The sequence below is a fragment of the Rhinatrema bivittatum genome, chromosome 4, assembly GCF_901001135.1.
Source record: "Rhinatrema bivittatum chromosome 4, aRhiBiv1.1, whole genome shotgun sequence".
Taxonomy (NCBI): domain Eukaryota; kingdom Metazoa; phylum Chordata; class Amphibia; order Gymnophiona; family Rhinatrematidae; genus Rhinatrema; species Rhinatrema bivittatum.
Genome location: NC_042618.1, coordinates 27,800,432 through 27,821,205, shown reverse-complemented (window position 1 = coordinate 27,821,205; position 20,774 = coordinate 27,800,432). Strand labels below are relative to the sequence as shown.

Below are 20,774 nucleotides of genomic sequence, written 5' to 3'. Positions count from 1 at the left end.
CTGTCAATAGAAACAATAACTCCATAGCCAAAGGTTGAGTAGGCGGACTAATGAGAGTTATCGGTCGGAAAAGTAGACAATAGGCCTCAGCCCATGTGAGACCTGAGAATGTAACTACACTGTGGGGTCCAGAATTTTACTGCGGGCCCGAGGATTGAGGGAAAGCAGATAAGGTTTCCAGATGTCTAGGAATATGTCATATCTTTTGACTGAGGAAGAAGTTTTCGTCGAGAGCTGTTCATAAACAATAAGTTTGTGTAGTTTCAGTCTCCAATGGATGAATGTCTGAGGTTCTTTGAGAAGCCACTGTGCTAAAATCGTTTGGTTGGCCAACAGAAGAGCTTTACTCAGGAAAGTGCGCTGTGTTTGACGGTGAATCCCTGGTACAGTGTCTCTGATAAGGGATAACAAGCATAATTTAGGATCCATGGGCAAGCTCCATGCCAAAAGGCGTCCTAGGTAGCCCAAAACTTTGTCCCAAAATCGTTGAATGACAGCACAGTCCCAAAAGTTATGGCGGAGATTGGCAACCTCTGCCGCACATTTCAGACAGGTCGCGGAAGTCGTCAGTTTCCATTTAAAGGCCACATTTGGAGCAATATAGATTCTATGTAACAATTTATAGCGTGTTTCTCGCAACTGCACATTCTCCACACTATGTGCGATGGCTTTAAAACAGCCTGCCAATTGAGATACCGATATTGGACTTGCCAAGTCCTATGTTCACATATTCGCTAATTTCAGTAGTTTGTCCGAAGTTTCCAGAGGGAGCAATAATTTCACCATAGAAGCGCAAGTCATTTGTTGCTGTCTGGGTGAGAAGAACTTGTTTAGACTTTCCAGATCAAAGACCGTTGTTGGGTGGCCATCCCAGGTTTGCAGAAAGTGTCTAATTTGAAGGTAAGCAAAGAGACTCCTGCGTGAGATCCCAAAGGCCGCTCGCAGGTCCGTAAATGAACATAATTGACTTCCTGAAGAGTCCAGCAATTGAGAAATATGAGTAAGACCGGCGTCCCTTCAGTGAGTAAATGCTGAGTTCTCCCAACTAGGAGAGAAGGTGGGGAGTCCCACAATAGTCGCATAAGCTAATGTCCACCAGGAGACATGGAGTTGCAAGCAGATTCGTTTCCATGCCAAACGGCAGGCTGCAAAATATGGGAAAGAACGGATGTGGACAGGGAGCGAGGAGCCTGGGGCCACTAATAAATTGCTCAGTTCCAATGGCTTACACCAGTCCCTAAGTAAGTCTCTCGGTGTTAAAGCTGCGCTAGGTCCTAGCCAGTCCCGGATATGGCACAGCAGGTGGGCTACATTGTAGCGGTGGATGTTGGGACAAGTCAGACCCCCATCAGCGACGGGTCGCATGAGCGTGGCTAGTCCAATCCTTGCTTTTTTATTGCGCCATATGTATCTCCTGAGTGCTGCTTGCAGCTCTACTATATGCTGTTTGTGGATCCAGGCTGGTAGCATCTGCATAACATAAAGCCATTTTGGCAGTTCTATCATTTTGAAAAGCTGTATTCTCCCAGATAGGGTTAAAGGTAGGCTCACCCAATCCTGTAGTCTCCGTTTTGTCCCAGTTAACAGTGGAGTAAAGTTTACATTACAGATATTGCCTATATCTATCGGTATGTGGATACCCAGATACCTCATCGTAGAGGTAACCCACCATAGTGGGAATACTCCAGGCCAACTCGTGTGCACCTGACCAGTAATGTCTATAGCTTCAGATTTTTCCATATTAATTTTTAAACCAGAAAACGTGCCAAATTGGGCTTGTAAGGATAGTACCCTCATCAATGAAGGAACTGGGTCTACCACAAAAATGAGCACATCATCAGCAAAAGCTGCAATTTTGAACATGGTGTTATTGCCCACCCTCAGACCCTTTATCCCTTTGTTTTCATTTATGACTCTTAAAAGATGATCTAAGGATAGAATATAGAGCAAAGGAGAGAGAGGACATCCTTGTCTAACACCCCTGCATATCTCAAAGGGGGCAGAGAGCAGGCCATTGGCTACAATAATGGAGCAGGGTTGTTGATAAAGTTTCATAATGTTCTGGAGTATAGGCCCTTGGAATCCAAATCTCTGCAGCACAGAGAACAGGTAGTCCCAAGCTACTCGATCGAACGCTTTCTCTGCATCAAACCCAACTGCTAGGGCTGGGATATTGCGGGACTTGCAATGTGTCATGGCTACCCAAAGACTAAGAATGTGCCGACTCGCCTTCCTGCCTTGCACAAATCCTACCTGACTGTTTGATATTAAATGAGGGAGAATCCCACTCATCCTGGTAGCAAGTATTCGAGCATTTAATTTAAAGTCATAGTTCAATAATGATATTGGGCGATAAGAGGCAGGGCTAAGCGGGTCTTTGCCACTTTTGGGGAGAACAGTGATGTACGCTGTGGTGGCTTCCTTGGGGAACCCCTCTTGGGATACTGCTGAAAAATAGAGTCGCAAAGGTTCCCCAATTTCGCTCCTTAAAAGTTTATAATAGTCTGCATTTAAACCGTCGGGGCCGGGAGCCTTGTGAGATTGACTAGAACCAATACCCTCCCAAATTTCCCGTGTAGTGATTGGGGCATTTAAAAAAGTTAATTGCTCTGTGGTAAGTATAGGCAGGGACAAATTACGAAAGAAACTGTGTTCTGCTGAGGTGTCTAGGGGTGGAGATTCAGCAGTATATAGTTTTTCATAAAACTGCCGGAACAGTTCGCATATTTGTGGACCGGAAGTATGTCGTTTTCCTTGACTATCCCTAAGTGCAGGAATAAACGCTGTGCCCCTCTGTGCTCGAACTTGATTCGCTAGAAGTTTGCCCATTTTATTGCCAAATCTGTATAATTTATGAGAATAATATAATATATCCTGTTGTGTCCGACGATGAATATAGCAATTTAAAGTATGCAATAAACCCCTGTAATCTTGCTTAGACTGGGTGGTGGGGTGTGCTATGAGTCTGCCTTTAGCTTTCCGAACTTCCTTCCCCAAGCCTAGAATCTGTTTGCTAGCTAATTTCTTCTGTCGTATGACGTATGCAATAATCTCCCCCCTTAACGTGGCCTTACTCGCAGCCCTCAAGAGCCTACTTTAAATATGATGGAATTCTTAGAATCTTCAAAGGAGGCTCCTAGTTTCAAAAAGAGGGGCATTGTTATTTACCTTTTCATTTTCAAATAATAGAAATTCTGTTGTCAGATTCTTTTTTCCAAAATAGGCTAGTTCCATTTTATGTCAGAGAATCTGGATATATCCTGATATTACCAGGGTTACCCAAGATTGTAGAAAAAAGTTTTTGTTTATGCGATCAAATGTTTCTGTACTTGGTGCACAGTTTATACTGAGATATCCATGCAAATGTGTAGTGAAACATCATAATGTTAATTATGTATATTTTGAACCTTCACAGCTGAGATTTATTTTGGACTCCCACACTAATGATTAGATCTTTATGATAACTCAGCTTTTGTAATAAGATGTTGTTATGCCATTCTTTTTTCATTTTCTTATTCCTAATTGCAATGAAAATTTCACTCTTTTTCTCTTTTTGTTTCCATTATTTTTTCTTATTATATTGAGGTATAGTGCATCTAAAATGTATTCTCATGGCTATATTGTATTGCACATCATTCATCTTTTTTCTGTTATAAGAATGCTTGTGTTAAATTTATAAATTTCATCAAAATAAAAGGGGGAAAAATTACTTCATTCCATCAGTGCTGGCTTTGATTCTTCATGCCTGCAGCAGTAACCGATTTTGTCAATATGTCCACAGCTCACTCAGTTAATCTCACTCTTGCTAACTGGGGAGATTTCTATCAGCCACCTGTTGTTTGCCAAGTGAAGAAACCTGTCCACCATCCTCCACTTACCCACTTATGCTCTCGGATGTCAACGAACTGGCTGACTGGTGTTCCCAGTTGTGGTCCAATACCTCCATGTTTTCATCTTCAGCTACAAATAGTTCTGATTACTACCTGCTATGTCATAACATTTTTTATGCCCACCCTGATGGAAGGGTCACTCGTGATGACACCTGGTTGAAACTTACTACCTGCATGATGTGGTATCCTCAGAGTCTTCTTGTCTTTGGCCCCTATGAATTGGTCCTCATTAATCCCATTACATTTATGTAAAGATACAGCAAAAACACCCTGATTTGGGCCTTCTGAAAATCTACCTATTTTTGCCAAATTCCATCACCATAACATGTTCCTCAGCTTGTGGACCCAAATGGTTGATCCCTATATTCAAATGAACAATGATGCTATTCTGAAGCAACAAACAGGGAACTTGCTACCCCTGGGGTCGTAGGGTTTACAAAACCTTGTGGCAATGGCAAGGTCTATATTATGTCACTAGGAGCAGGGCCTTTAAAAAGCTTTATGCCCATATTTCTTTGTTTATCACATTCATCACCACAATGACAGTCTGGATTCTCTGTACCACCTTGACATTCATCCTCATTGTTGAATCGAGAGAGAAATGCAAACTCCCCTAAAGCAAGATGGCTGAAGTAAATTTGTTCTCTTTTTCCCAAGTACTGGTGTCTATGAAATTGAGAAATTAGTCCTTAACCTTTGCATCACTGTTGAATACATTGCCAACCAAATTAGAACTGCCAGTATTACCCTTCAACAAGAAGTCTCATTCCTATCTGGGGTAGTTCTAAACAATCGTAAAGCCTTGGACATGTTGTTAGCCAAAGAGAGATGGGTTTGCCATATTATTAATACTTCTTGTTGTGCCTACATTGATAAGCAAGGGGATATTAAAAAATCACTTAGCACCATACATGACTTGGTCAACCAGGCCTATGAATTAAGTATTGGGGAAATGAAGGTTGATGGGGATCGGGATACTTTGGGGTTTGGATCTCTATTTGGGGGTGGTTTGGGAAAGAAAATTGCTAATTTCTTACTCATTATTGCTGTAGGTTTAATTTTGATTTTATATGCCTATTTTCTTGTGCAGTTTATTATGTCTTTCTGCAAGAAGAAGCTAACCTCAATATCGACCATCACCCTTATGGTGATATTTACCTATTCAATGTCTTCAAAACCTTTAGTGTCAGGAATTTCAGGAGCATTCCTCTCTCAAGGTTAATCATGGGACTGAGGAATAGTTAGGCTGGTGGCAGCTGTGAACATCAAGAGGAAGGGGTAGTGGTGATTTTACTTTAATTTTTAGTTAAATTCTATTGTTATGATGCTAACAGCTGCCATCTACAGAGATTGCACAGTTGAGCTTAAGCAAGAATGAAAGTTACATGGCTAAGCATTGCTATAAGTGCTAGGAAAAAACAAGGTATTCTAAGAACTGATAAGCATAAGAACATAAGATATGCCATACTAGCTCAGACCAGTATCCTATCCTGTCTCCAACAGTATCCAAATCTCAAGTATCTGACAAGTACACAAACATTAAATGGATCCTATGCTACTAATGCCGGCAATAAGCAGTGGCTATTCCCTATTGATTAATAGCAGTTTATGGCCTTCTCTTCTAGGAACGTATCCAAACCTTTTTTAAACCCAGCTACACTAGTTGCCTTAACCACATCTTCTGGCAATGAATTCCAAAGTTTAATTGTGCATTGAGTGAAAAAGAATTTTCTCTGATTTGTTTTAAATAGGCTACTTGCTAAGTTCATGGAGTGACCCTAGTCCTTGTATTATCAGAAAGAATAAATAACTGTTTCACCTTTACCCATTCAAGTCCTTTCAAGATTTTGTAGACCTCTATCATATCCCCTCTCAGTTGTCTCTTCTTCAAGATGAACAGCCCTAATTTCTTAAGCCTTTCCTCATAGGGAAGCCATTCTATCCCCTTTATCATTTTGGTTGCCCTTCTCTCTACTTTCTCCAATGCAACTATATATTTTTTGAGATGCAGCGACCAGAATTGTACACAGTATTCAAGGTGCAGTTTAACCATTGAACATTACAGAGGCATTATGACATCATTTTATTTGTCATTCCTTTCCTAATAATTCCTAACATTCTGTTTGCTTTTTTGACCACCACAGCACACTGAGCTGACAGTTTCAATGTAATATCAACTATGATGCCCAGATCTTTTTCCTGGGTGGTAACTCCTAAAATGGAGCCTAACATCGTGTAGCTACAATATGGGTTATTTTTCCCTATATGCAACACCTTGCCCTTGTCCACGTTATATTTCATCTGCCATATGGATGCCCAATCTTCCAGCCTTGCAAGGTCCTCCTGCAATTTATCACAATCCACTTGTGATTTAACTATTCTGAATAATTTTGTGTCATCTGCAAATCTGATTACCTCACTTGTCGTTACTCTTTCTAGATCATTTACCATATAAATGGGCTTGGACCGACGTGCCACAAACGCGTAGTAGAGAGCAGCTCTACTGCGCATGCGCGAGAGCACATTGGTCAGAGGGGAGCCCAGCGGACAGCAGTCTTGGAAATGGTGAGAAGGAGCAGCGGCGGCAGCACAGGAGGTCTCCGGGGGGTCTCTCTCCCACGGGGAGAAGCAGCGGCGGCGGCACAGACACAGAAATGGGAGGTCGCCGGGAGTCTCTCTCTCGTGCGCGCCTCATCACCGAGCGTCGGGCAGGCCAGCAACGAGCCCGGTGGAGAGGTGCGCGCAAGAGAGAGACCCCCGGAGACCTCCCATGAAGCAGCGGCGGCAGTATCTAAGTGTCAGGTGGGCCAGAGAGAAGAAGAGGGAGTGGAGGAGGGCTGAGGGAGAGGGACGGGGTTGTGGAGGAGGTGGGAGGGGAAGGAAGAGGATGTAAGTGGGGAGGGTAAAGTGGAGTAGAGAAAAAGGGAGTGGAGGAGGGCTGAGGGAGAGGGGAGAAGGGGAAGAAAAGGGAAGGTGAGAGGGGAAGGGAAGAGGATATGACTGAACAAGTGGGAAGGGTAAGAAGTTCTGGAGAAGAGAAAAAAGAGTGGAGGAGGGCTGGGAGAGGGAAGGGGTTGTAGATGAGGTGAGAGAGGTGAGGTGAGAGAGGATGGAAGGAAAAGGGAATCTCACCCATTTTAACAGGCTTAACGGCTAGTTTATATATATATTGAAAAGCAGAGGTCCAAGTACAGATCCCTGAGGCACTCCACTGTTTACCCTTTTCCACTGTGAAAACTGACCATTTAATCCTACTCTCTGTTTCCTGTCTTTTAACCAGTTTTGCAATCCACAAAAGGACATCTCCTCCTATCTCATGACTTTTTAGTTTTCTTAGAAATGTCTTCTAAAAATCCAAATACACCACATCTATGATGGACTACTGCAACTCCCTACTTCTGGGCCTTCCATACGCTACCATCAAACCTCTTCAAATGCTGCAAAATGCGTTTGCCAGAACTCTTACGAATTCCCACAAATTCAACCACATAACCCCTGTACTCAAAGAACTTCATTGGCTCCCCATACCCTCTCGTATCCTTTTCAAAACCTTAACCATTATCCTCAAAACTCTATACAACCACAACTCCAACTGGCTTGAAGAGCCCCTGCGATTCACCCTCCATAACCGCCCCGCTAGAACCACCCACAAAGGCCCCCTTCCTTAAGAGCACCCATCTCTCCTCTACGAGGGAACGAGCCCTTTCAGTTGCAGGTCCCACACACTGGAATACTCTACCAGCTGAACTTTGCATTGAGCCCTGCCTGTACAAATTTAGGAAAAAATTAAAGACCTGGCTCTTCAAGCAGGCATTCCCAGCATAATTCTCACTGATCCTCTACCCTATCACCCTTTTTATTTTATTCCTATTTTATGCTATTCCACTTTAACTATTATTATGTTTTAATGTTACCTATTTTCTATTCTCTGCTATATACTTACATAATGTTATTCTCCCTGTTATTGCCACCCCCTAAGTTTTTTCGCTCCTACTGCCTTTTCCTTGTTTAGCTTTCCTCGTTCTGTGGCTCCACCCGTCCCTGTTCCATGTATTTCTCTTAGTTCAATGGAAACCGATATGATGTACCCACGAATGTCGGTATAAAAAAGTTGTTAAATAAATAAATAAATCTACTGGTTCACCTTTATCCAAGTTGTTTACTACTTTTAGACTGACCACTAGAGCATGCGATGTATCATGTATGCAAAGCATTGTTTAGGAGACAGAGATACACATTTTGATTTGTTAGAAATATCTTCTAGCATTTCTATTGGACAAGGTGAATAAGATATGTAATGTACTCTTACGCATATAAGATGTAATTTCTGCTGTGATACAGAATGTTTTGTTCCTCATTTTTGGGCTACCAGCCTGGTCTATTTAGCATGCTATGTGATCAAATAAAGGAAGCGTAAATTGTCAAACTGCCTTGTCAGTTTGTTTCCTAATAGACGTTTTATTCTATGGCAATATGATTCAAAGCCGAGTATTAAGGGACCTTGTCTAAACTTTCCTTCCGGGCCAAGTAGGAAAGTTTACAACACAAGCGCTGTCTTGCAGGGATCCTTACCTTTTTCAAAAGCGAAGGTGACAATCAGGCCCGTACCGTCCTTTCTCCTAAAAGTCATTATCAGAATTTCATCTCAATCAGGCCATCACACTGCCAGGGTTCAGGAAGGCAGATTGTATAAGGAAACACAGAGACTTGAGATTCTTAGATGTTTGCAGGATCCTTCTGATGTACCTGGAAGTGACCAATGACTTCAAGAAGTCAGACAGGAAGCCCCAGGAAAGGAGAGGCAGTGTCCAAGGCCTCGATCACCAGTTGGATCTGGGAGATGATAGCAACAGCTTACTTAATGAAAAACAAGGACTAAGGACTATGGGCACATTCCACAAGAGCACAAGCAATGTCATGTGCAGAACACAAGGCAATCAGTCCCATGGAGATATGCAGGATGGCCACTTGGGCATTGGTGCACACGTTTATGAAATATTATAGACTGAATCTCTGCGAAAGAAAGGAGACAAAGTTTGCTTCGGGTATTCTAGAGGCAGCACTAGGGATCCTACCCGGGATAAGTACAATTTAGGTACATTTCACAGGTTCGCTGTTCTGGCAGGAAGAAGAGGAAGGTGCAATTAGATCTTACCTGCTAATTAGCTTTCCTTAAAGTCCAGACAGATCCTTCCCAAAGGTAAAATAAGAAAGTGTGGACAAGTAAGCAGATACACAGGACAGACAGTCAAGCAAGGAAGCACTGCATGATGTGAAGGGAGATTGCTCTCCTACTTTTCTTCTTTGTTTACTGTATGCTATATATATTTTATTTTTCTTTCTTTTGGTTCTTTTGTGTTTGTGAACTCCCAAACTGCAGGAAATAGGGGACTAGAGTTCGAAGGAGCCAGGGAGGGACACACACTGGGGATGGATGAGACAGACAAAGGACCAGGCTGGGTAGCACGCTGGTAAGTCTCCTTAGATTACATGTAAAAAGGAGAAGGGTAACAAAACGTATGAGCCATGTTTTGGCAAAAGAGGACTGACTTCCCCTCTGCTGGGCCAGCCTATATAGTGGTGATGTCAGAAAGGAAGCATTTGCACTCTGCCCCACCTGCGGACAGGAAGGAGAATCCCACAGGTTGTCAGGACTCAAGGAAAGTTAATTAGCAGGTAAGATCCAATTGTATCTTTTACTGGATTAGGATATAGACATCTTTAAAGAGTGTGACAATGCTTTCAAATGGTAAGATGGACTGCAGTGAATGATGCTCCTGTGTGGAGATTATATACAGTTATGTAACTCTCCCTTCGGAGAGGGGCCACACTTACCAGTCCTGCAGAGCACTGGACCACTTAGTGCAGGGTTTGGGAACATAGGTTCTTGAAATGAGGGCAAGATATCAGAGGTGATGAGAGTTTGAACCCATGGACCTGGGAGTTGCAGACTGAGAACCTGTAATGGAGCCATGGAGGCTGCTGACTCATGAGGGAGCCCAAGTATAGTTAACCTCTGTATCCAAGAGCAATGACCACTCCTCCGAAGGCTCACCATTGGATTGAGGCCAGAATATGATGTGCTTTCCTTTCTGCCGCAGCATGTTGGCCATGCTCTGGAGCCAATGTTAGTGTGTTAGCAAATGTGCAGTGCTGTGCTTCCTGCCACGCATTGCAAGCATCTTCACGTACTTCTGAAGAGGCTGCGGGTACTGTACTAAATGGATCTGAACTGCCTGAAACAGCAGCAGCATGGTCCTGGAGCCAGCCTGAGGACTGGAGAAGACAGATGAGTAAAAAAGCAGAGGCGATGGTAAGAGCTTGATCAAGTGATCAGATCTCTCAAATGCCTGATTTTGATAATGTTGGGGGAGGGGGCTGGATCAAGGCTCTTAGTGAGTCACCGGTGAATGGGGGTCATGCTGGAGGAGAGAGGAAGAAAACGGGATCGGGCAGGGACAACAGAGGGAGGGAGAGTGGAACTGGGACTCGAGCAGATAGAAAGAAGGGAGGGCACTGAGGATTCTTGGATCAAATTAGAGGAAGAAAGAAGGCAAGGGATTGACTGGGAGGAGGCAGAGGAGCAGAGCTGAGAATCCTTAGATCAAGGAGGTAGGAAGAAAGAGGACTGGGAGAAAGTATGCAGCAAGGAGGAGGGAGAAAACCAGAGAGAATATATGTAGGGAGAAAATGACAAAGAAAGGGCTGCAGTGGCAGAAGAAAGAAGAAGTGGTAAGAGAGAAGGATGATCTGTAGCAGCAAGGGAAGAAGTGGTCTGCATAGGCTGGAGGAAGAGGGAAAAAGGACTGCAGCCAGAGGGAAAAGAAGAGAGGACTATGGTGAGAGGAGGAAGAATAACTGTGTTGGGTGTGATAAGAGAGAAAGTTTCCTACACTACCAAGCCCTGCCCCTTGCCACCCTCCTGCTAATCTACACAAATCTCAGGGGGAACAGAACTCAAACATTTCCAGATATGATTATGTACTGGATGCTCAGTAAAACCTCAGTTTTTCTGAGCTATAAGGGAGCTTTTCCAGCTTGTGCCGTTGGATGTCGTCACCCAATTGTGTGGCTGTCTACAGACAATTTGTAGACAGGTGGCTATAATGTACACCCTGTGATGAATTGGAAGAAATAATGTTTTCATTGGGCTAACAGATGACATCTATAAAGATTGTGACTACAAGGCCAGTATTGAAAAGATCTAGGTACCTAATTTAAGCAGTTAGGTGCCTAGATCTGGCAAACTGAAAATTTTCCCTGAGCACCTAAATTTAGGTGCATATTTTGACTAGGGTCAGGAGAGCATTCTAGTTGGCATAACAAAGTAATGGGTGTAGTGCTGATTTTCTAGTGCTAGGTGCCTAACTTAGGAACCTGAAGTTATGCGAGCGACTAACAGGCTTAGATTTAAGGGCTTCCATTTAGGTACCTAAAGTTAGGCATCTATTTTCAGTGATCTTTAGTGCCTAACTTCGGCTGAAATTAAGCACCTAACTTAGGGCCTGATTTACTAAGGTTTTTTTCCTATTTTGTGTCTATAGGAAAAATGCTTATTTCTTTATTGCTTTATATTTCATTTTTCAGCCTTTTTCAAGTACTGTAGGTAAATGAGGCCCTTAAATGCCTACATTTATGGGTTAGCTTTTTTGAATATTGACTTCTATGCTTTCAGTGCTCAGATGGACTGCAATGACACTCCTATCTGGACATTATCTATACTTACGTATCACTATAATTAATTTCACTTTTTTTTTTTTAGTGGGGGGCACAATTGGATTTAAAAATTAGTGTCATGATTGGGATAGTTTTCGCCGTTTGCTAAGAATACTCTTTTAGGTTTTCTCCCTGTGCTGAATGATAAACATGAGTTGAGACATAATAGAGACAACTAGGATGTTATAATTTATTAAGTTTTATTATATGTGAAAAACCATCATATTTACTATAATTGAATATTTTATGGTGGTCAGAAATTAGCCTCTCTTTTTTTGCTCCAATCAAAATAGTGCCATGTAAACTTCCTAGCGCAAGTTATTCCACATAACAATAAACTTAACCTATAATACTATTTGCAACAAATGAAAAAGAAAACTAAGAAACAAGTATCATACAACATATGACTAAAATAAATCTCAAAAGTCTACATATTTATCTAATACTGTAATAACTTGAGGTTTACATGTCTTCTTCAATCTGAGGGTTATACTTGAAGAGATATTCTGCCTGTAAACAGAAGATGTAAAACTTAGAAATTAGCATGCTTTAAGTTAAAGTGCAATATTAGTTTTCAGTTGTATTACGTTCCATTTACGTAGTTACAAGACTGAAAAAATAAGCCAAACACTCTGTTCCAACAACAATAGATAACTCACAATAGGAACAGAGAAAATCTACTGGTAATGTAAAAGGCAAATTCTCGGATACTTATACTAATATACAGCTTACATGTAGAATGGTGTTTAGTGGATGTCAGCAAGTGCAAACCTCTCTGATATACTGGTGGTATCCTGGACCACTCAATCATTCACCCAACTCAAAAAGAGGTCAATATTTTGTTTAGTTTTTCACATGCATATCAAAAATGTGTTTAAACACCATGTCACAAAAATATCACCACAATTTATACTCAAGTGTAGACTAAATCACAAAAGTTCAAGACCCCAATCCTGACATCAGCTGGCGTTTCGTATGAAACTGCATCAGGGGAACTTATCGGAGGTGATGAATGATGTAAAGACCGAACTCTCTCTGGTAAATTATTCGGTCTTTTAGCTTATCCTTCCTTTGGATACCTCCAGTGTATCAGACAGGTTTGCACTTACTCCCGGCTTGCTGACACCCATTATATACCATTTTACATGTAAGCTATATATTAGTATAAGTATCAGAGAATTCGCCTTGTTACACTACCAGTAGATTTTCTCTGTTCCTATTGTGAGTTATTCATTTAAGCAGTTAGAGAACCACAGAACATAGAATATGACAGTAGATAAGGACCATAAAGCCCATTCAATCTTCCCAGTTTCACTCCTGATGTCATGCCATATACCTCAGTTGACCTCTGGCTTTTTCCTCATTTCTTCTTAACTAGGGGTCCTCTGTGCTTATCTCACACCTTCTTAAATTCCATGACTGTTTTTGTTTCCAGAGAAATGGCATAGGATTTCACTTATTAATTAAGGGTGTCTTTCCTATCACTGGAGCATTACTGGAACCAACAGTTTTATAAGAAACACCAACTTTATGATTTCCAACATATAGAATGTACATAGATATTTACATAGAAATGATGGCAGAAAAAGACCAAACGGCCCTTCTAGTCTGCCCAGCAAGCTCCCCCACTTATTTTCCCATACTTATCTGTTTCATCGACCGCCATGTTCAGGGCCCTTGTTGGTAATTGTTTGATTTGAAGTTCCTGCCACCCCCTGCCGTTGATGCAGAGTGTTAAGGTTGGAGTTGCATCAAAGGTGAATCGCAAGGCTTAATGGTTAAGGAAAAAGGTTATTCCCCGCATTTATTCTTGCTGGAGAGAGAGATAATTTGCCTTTAGCAATCCCTGAGTGGGAACTGAACCCTGGCTTCCCTGATTCAGGGCCCATTGCTCTGAGCACTAGGCTACAACTCCACACCATGGTGGCAGATCTGCTGAAAGGTCCTTGGACTGAGGGGTAGTACTTCGAAACTAGAGAAAGGTGGAGGTGGTCCCCCTTCACAAAAGTGGTAGGAGGGAAGAGGCTGAAAACTACAGGCCAGTTAGCCTTACCATGGTGGTGCTAAAATGAATGGAGAATTTGCTAAAGGAAAGGATAATCAACTATCTGCAATTCAGTGGGTTACAGGATTCAAGGCAACATGGTTTTACCAGAGAAAGATCCTGTCAAATGGATCTGATCGATTTCTTTGAGTGCGTATCAAGAGTATTGGACTAAGGAAAAGTGCTCAGTGCAGTTTACTTGGATTTCAGTAAGGCTTTTGATATGGTCCCATACAGGAGGCTCATAAATAAAATGAGAAGCCTGGGTCCCAAAGTGGTAGAATGGATGACAAATTGTTTGACTAACAGATGTCAGTGAATAGTGCTAAATGGTGCCTATTCTGAAGAAAGAAGAGTGATAACTGGAGTTCCTCAGAGATCAGTTCTGGGAGCAGTTCTGCTCTATATCTTTGTGAGAGATATTGCAGAGGGATTAGAAGGTCAAATTTGTCTTTTTGTGGATGACACTAAGATCAGCATCAAAGTGGACACACCTGAAGGAGTGGAGAGAATGACAAGTGACCTAGAAAAACTGGAAAAGTGTTTGAATGTTTGGCAGTTGGAATTCAATGCCAAGAAGTGCAGAGTCATGCATTTGAGGTATGGCAATCTGAAGGAGTTGTACATGCTGAGGGGCGACAGACTTATATGCATGAACTAGGAGCAAAATCCCATGGTGATAGTGTCTGATAATCTGAAGGTAGCACAGCAATGTGACAAAGCAGTGGCTATGACCAAAGGCATGCTGGGCTGCATTGAAAGAGGCATAGCCAGCAGGAAAAGGTAGGTGATAATGCCACGTGCAGATCCTTGGTGAGGCCTCATCTGGAATACTGAGTTCAGTTCTGGAGACCATCTCATAAAAGGATAAGGACAGAATGGAATCAGTCCAAAGAAAGGTGACCAGAATGGTGTGGGGTCTGTTTAGAAAGCCATATGAGATGAGACTGAAGGACCTTAATGTTATGTGTGCCGGCCGCGGCAGAACCGCAGCCCAGCCCCCTCACCTCTGTCAAGTGAATCCAGCACCTGGTCCCTCGTCTCTGGCAGCAGTAGGCCACCGGCTCTGTCCTCGGGCCGCCCCTGGTGCCTCCAGTTCAGCTACAGCTCCTGGTGCTCTGTGTCGGGCCTCTCCGCATGGCCCGTGGAGACACGCTGCTACTTGGCCCCGCGCCCCTCTCTAGGCATGCACGTGCACATCACTGCCCGCGGCGGGAACCGAGCCGTGGCCCCAAATGATGACGCCAGTGGAACTCCGGTATATAAGCCCAAGCTTTGCTTCCTAGCTTTGCCTTTGCAACAGGTCTCCTCACTGGTCGAGTACTTGTTGCTTCCTGAGGGATTCTCCTCGTTCCTGTGTTCCTGAACCTCGCTGACTCCTGTTCCTGGTTTCTTCGTTCTTGTGTTCCTGTTCTCCCACCTACCTTCGGATTGCCTTCTCGGATCTCGACCTCTGCTTTGTCTGACCACACCATTGACTCTCTCCAAGCCCAGACCTCTGCTTCGCCTGACCACGCCATTGACTCTCTCCAAGCCTGGACCTCTGCTTCACCTGACCATGCCGTTGCCTCTCTCCAGACCCGGACCTCTGCATTGCCTGACTACTCCGTTGCCTCTCTCCAGACCCAGACCTCTGGATTGCCTGATTACTCCATTGCCTCTCTCCATACCCAGACCTCTGATTTGCCTGACTACTCCGTTGCCTCTCTCCAGACCCAGACCTCTGCATTGCCTGACTACGTTTGACTATCTCCTCGTTCAGACCTCAGCCTTGCTTGCCACAGCTTCCAGATTGCCGCCAGCCCTGACTCCAGCTTGCCTTACGACGTCTCTTCAGTTTACGTCCTGGACTTGGCCTATTCAGGCTTCAGCCTGTTCTTGCTTGGGCGCCCCCTGTCTGACTTTGTTCCTTTGGCACCCGGTCTCCGGGACTCTACCTCGTCCAGTACAGACCGTACTATTCCTCTGTTGCTGTCTCTGGGCTGACCTCAATCCTCCCATCGACGACGACATACGGAGGCCCACTTAAATCCAGCCAGCCCCGGTACCCAAAGGCTCAACCCAAGGGGGAACGAGGGCTGATATTGGTGAAGCGCCAGCTGGCCTCCGTCTATCAGCCCACTTCACCTGCCGACGGTGGTGACCCGTAGGACCCTTCCTATGGGTTCCATCAACCGGACCTCGGCCCCAGGTTCCACCTCCGGCGCAACACTTAATATGTATACCCCGGAAGAGAGAAGAGGTAGGAGAGATATGATACATTGAGACATTCATATTCATGTGTCACAGAGTGTGAGCCCTGGGCTGTGGCGTGGTTGATGCATCCTGGCAGGTGAACGTGCTAGGCCCACACTGACAGCAGGTAGACATGGTTTAACTGGGACCTATTCCAACCCCGTTCCCCAGAGGTGGAGTCTTTGGGTTCCAGGGCCCAGCAGGGCTTAGGCGAGGGTCCTGTAGAGAGTGAATAGGCAGAGTCTGGAAACAGGCCAAGGTCAGGGCAGTTGGCAGGCAAGCAGTGTCTAGGTTCAAGAAGAGGTCAAGACAGGCGGAGATCAGCGTCAAGGTCCAGGCAGAGGTCAGGGCAGGTGGAGATCAGGTAGAGTAACTGGAATCCAAGGCTGAGGACAGAACCAGAAATCAGGCAGAGGGAGACAAGACACAGGTGGATAAGGGCTAGACCAGAAGGCAAGGTAGGAGCTGGAACATGGCTGGAGAAATGGAGAAGGACAGGAACAAGCAGGACTAGAAACAAGACAGGACAGGAGTTGGGATGTATCAAGGCAGGAGCTGAGACAAGGCAGGAACATGAAGCAAAATGCACTGCAGGCTAGGCAGGAGGACCTGTTGCTGAGGCATTGGCTTGTAGCGTGGCTTGAGTTTAAATACCCAGCTGTGTGAAATCATCCCTGGGCACCAGCAAAGATGTTTCCCACCGCAGGGACCTTCACTAGCAGTGCAATGCGTGTTCGCATGCCTAGGAGGGTCTGAAAGAGGAGTGACAAGGTGGCAACCCAACCATGTCAGTGATGATTCCAGGCAGTGGGAACGGGAGTGAGTGCAGCCAGTTACGGGACCATCATACGACCAACCAGACGTTACAACATGAAAGGAATTATGCACAAAAATCAAATCATTTCCAATGGAAAGGAAGCTGAAAAACTAAGGGTTACAATATGAAACTCTATGGGCAAAGACTCAAGAACAATGTCAGGAACTATTTCTTCATGGAAAGGGTGGTGGATGCCTGGAATGCCCTCCCAGGAGAGGTCTTGTCATTTGCCCTTATTCCTACTATTTCACACATATCCTTTAAAGCTGCTCATTTTAATGTTTTTTCTAACTATTTTCCTCATTTGATCAAATATTCCCTTTTGGAAATCTATAGCTGTAGCTCTAAACTTTCAAAAGGGAGACTTTTGATAAAATGAGGAAAATAGAAAAAAAACCTGAAAGGTGTAGCTACAAAGATTAAGGGTGTACAACAGGCGTGGACATTGTTTAAAAATACCATCTTAGAAGCGCAGTCCAGATGTATTCCATGCATTAAGAAATGTGGAAAGAAGGCCAAATGACTGCCAGCATGCTTAAAAGGCAGGGTGAAAGAGGCTATTTTAGCCAAAAGAATTTCCTTCAAAAATTGGAAGGATCCATCTGAAGAAAATAGGAAAAAGCATAAGCACTGGCAAGTTAAATGTAAAACATTGATAATACAGGCTAAGAGAGAATTTGAAAAGAAGTTGGCTGTAAATAAAATCTTTAAAAAATATATCCAAAGTAGGAAGCTTGCAAGGTAATCAGTTGGACCATTAGATGATTGAGGTGTTAAAGGGGCATTTAGGAAAGACTAAATTAATTCTTTGCTTTGGTGTTTACTAATGAGGATGTTGAGGAGATATCCATGCTGGAAATGGTATTAAATAGTGATGATTCAGAAAAATTGAAACAAATCATTGTGAGCCTGAAAGATGTAGTAGGCCAAATTGGCAAATTGAAGAGTAGCAAATCACCTGAACTCGATGGTATACACCCAGGGTTATGAAAAATGAAATTTCAGATCTATTACTAGTAATTTGTAATGTATCGTCCAATGTACCTGAAGATGGGATGGTGGCCAATGTAACCCCGATATTTAAAAAGGGCTCCAAGAGTGATGCTGGAAGCTATAGATTGGTGAGCCTGACTTTAGTGCTGGGAAAAATCGTGGAAACTATTCTAAAGAACAAAATCACAGAACAAATAGATAGTCATGGTTTAATGGGATACAGCCAGCATGGATTTACCCAAGGGAAGTCTTGCCTCACAAATCTGCTACATTTTTTGAAGGAGTTGATAAAAATGTTGAGGTGAACCGGTAAATGTAGTGTATTTGGATTTTCAGAAGGTGTTTTGAGCAAGTCCCTCATGAGAGGCTTCCAAAAAACCTAAAAAGTCATGGGATAGGAGGCGATGTCCTTTTGTGGATTGCAAACTGGCTAAAAAAACAGGAAACAGAGAGTAGGATTAAATGGCCAGTTTTCTCAGTGAAAAAGGTAAACATCGGAGTGCTTCAGGGATCTGTATTTGGACTGGTGCTTCTTTAATATATTGTGATGGATTAGTAGTATTCATGATAGTCCCTGCATAAATAATGCACTGGTAGACAGGATCAAGTTACCTGGCAATATAAAGAAAAGCTAATATGGTTGCCAAAGGGAACTACAACTCCCAGAATTCCCAGTACTCAATTTCTGAGAGAACATGAGCAAGAACAGGCTGGTCCAGAGTGACTCAGCAGATTTCCCATAATGTGACCAGGTGCTATAAATGGGGGGAGTTCCCTGACATGAGAAGTTCCAGGTTCCAGAGTGCCAGTGCCAACAGCAGTCCCACTATAGAAACACATGGAAGGAAAGGAGGAAGGAGAAGCAGAGGCAGAAGGGGAGCTATCCACTGACAGAAACTTTACACAGAGTTAAGTTAACTGCTTCTCTTTCTCTATCATTGGTTTTAGCAAAAAAGGGAACTGAAAAGGGATTAAGATATAGATGGGGGTATCTATCTCTGGAATAACCTCCCGCCCTCTCTTCTGGAGACAATATCTCAAAAGGGACAGAGACAGGTTGGAAGCGGTCCAGAGAAGGGTGACCAAAATGGTGGGATGTCTCCATCAAATGACTTATGAGGAGAAGTTGAAGGACCTAAATATGTATACTCTGGAGGAAAGGAGAAACTTGAGGTCCAGGATGGGTCTGAACATTCTTTCTTTCTTGGGGACGATAAAATAGATGGAATAATGTCCAGTATTTATTTGTTGTGGGGACACCGGTGTTATAGACTCTAAGGCTAGCAATCTGGTCAGTGTAGCTTCCACTGCCATCCTCTTGGAAGGGTCATGGCAGGGAGATTCCACAAACTTGTCCAGAGGGAAGTGGTGGAAATCTAGGTAATATCCCTCTCGAATGATGGATAGGACCCACTTGTCTGAAGTTATCTCAACCCATCTTTGGTAAAATAGGGCAAATCTGCCCCCTATGGCTTCTTCCTTTGGACGGGTCGGCTGATTTTCATTGTGGAGTGCGGCTGGGGCTTGAGCCCGAGCTGGCTCCCCTTTTGTTATGCTTGTTCCAAAAGGACTGGCTCCGGCCTGCGGGGCGGGCCACTTGATATGAGCTTTTATATGGGTTGAAGCGCTGTGATCATCTGCCCCTGGAGGTTCGGGGGAAGGATCGCTGGTTTCTCTTATTCTTGTCCTCCGGTAGCTGCGGCAGTGGGGACTCACCCCATTTGTTGGCTAGTTTCTCTAGTTCGCTTCCGAACAGGAGTGTTCCCTTGAAAGGCATTCTTGTGAGCTTGTTTTGGAGGATGCGTCGGCCGACCAGTTTTGGAGCCAGATTTGTCTTCTGGCTGCCACGGCGGATGATACTCCTCTAGCTGCGGTGCGTACCAGATCAGAAGCAGCGTCCACAAGGAATGATACTGCTTGTTCCAGGGCCTCCCCAGGAGTGTTGTTCCTGGTCTGTGCTAAGCAGGCACATGTCAACGTGGCGCAGCAGGCTGCGATCTGTAAAGACATAGTGGAGACGTCAAAGGACTGTTTGAGGATAGATTCCAGATGTCTGTCTTGAGCATCCTTGAGTGCTGCTCCTCCCTCCACCGGGATAGTACTTCGCTTCGAAACCGCGCAGACCATGGCATCCACTTTCAGACATGCCAAGAGATCTTTGGCGGCTGGGTCCAGAGGGTACATGGCTGCCAGAGCCCAGCCCCCTTTGAACGTAGTTTCTGGGGCATCCCATTCCAGGTCAATTAGTTGCTGGATGGCTTGTAATAGTGGGAAATGGCGGGAGGTCTGACGGAGTCCCTCTAGTAGTGGGTTTGTCTTAGGTTCCCCCGAGGCACTTGTGCCCGGGATAGCAAGCTCTTTTAAGCTGTGTGTGACCAGGTCTGGAAGCTCATCCTTGGTGAAGAAGTGGTGAGCAGGATCCAGGTTAGTGAGGATAGTCTTGTTCCCTGGTTCAGATGGCCTTCTTGTAGCCACCACCATAGTTGGGCTTGAACTCTGTCCAGGAGCTGAAGACGTACGGTGTAGTTCTGGGACAGTGGATTCCATCGTGATAGTAGTGAGCGTTGTAGGGGTCTCATGTGAGCTCGTGCCCATGGCACTACTTCCAGTGTGGATGCCATGAGGCTGAGGACTTGTAGGTAATCCCATGCTGTTGGGCGAAGTTCGCTCAACAGGGTTCGCAACTGGGTCATCAGTTTTGATCTCCTTGCTGGTGTCAGGATGACCTTGTCTTTTTTGGTGTCGAACCGGACTCCCAAGTTCGGTGGGGCTCTGTCCCCGAAGGCAGTTCCCCTTCCTCTAGGGGCTCTGAATCCTCATCAGAGTTGTCTGTGTCCCTGAAGGTGGAGCTTCTGGGCGGTGAGATCACTTCCCTAGGCATAGATGGATCCGGGATGTTGAGGTCCTCTGGTGGAGCTTGTGGCTGTATTATAGGAGGCCCCGGTTGCATGTGGACGAAGGTATGCAGACCTTTGAAGAATTCCACCCAGGAGGTAGACGCTGGGTCTAGACTAAGGGGTGCCATGTCCCTGGGGAGCCCCATTTGAGGGGGGGGGGTCCCGCTGTGCAGTACTAGGTC

At 44.3% G+C, this 20,774-nt stretch overlaps 1 protein-coding gene across 2 annotated transcripts in view; it reads right to left on the bottom strand.

Annotated features, from left to right (window-relative positions):
* Nucleotides 1–11,804: 11,804 nt before the first annotated feature.
* The window catches only part of AK7 (adenylate kinase 7), a 180,332-nt gene continuing 171,362 nt past the window's right edge, over nucleotides 11,805–20,774 (bottom strand). For both annotated transcript variants that reach the window (XM_029597899.1, XM_029597898.1), the window contains exon 18: nucleotides 11,805–12,116. In XM_029597899.1, the coding sequence (XP_029453759.1) occupies nucleotides 12,069–12,116 (48 nt within the window). In that variant the 3' untranslated portion in view covers nucleotides 11,805–12,068. The remainder of the gene's footprint in view (nucleotides 12,117–20,774) is intronic.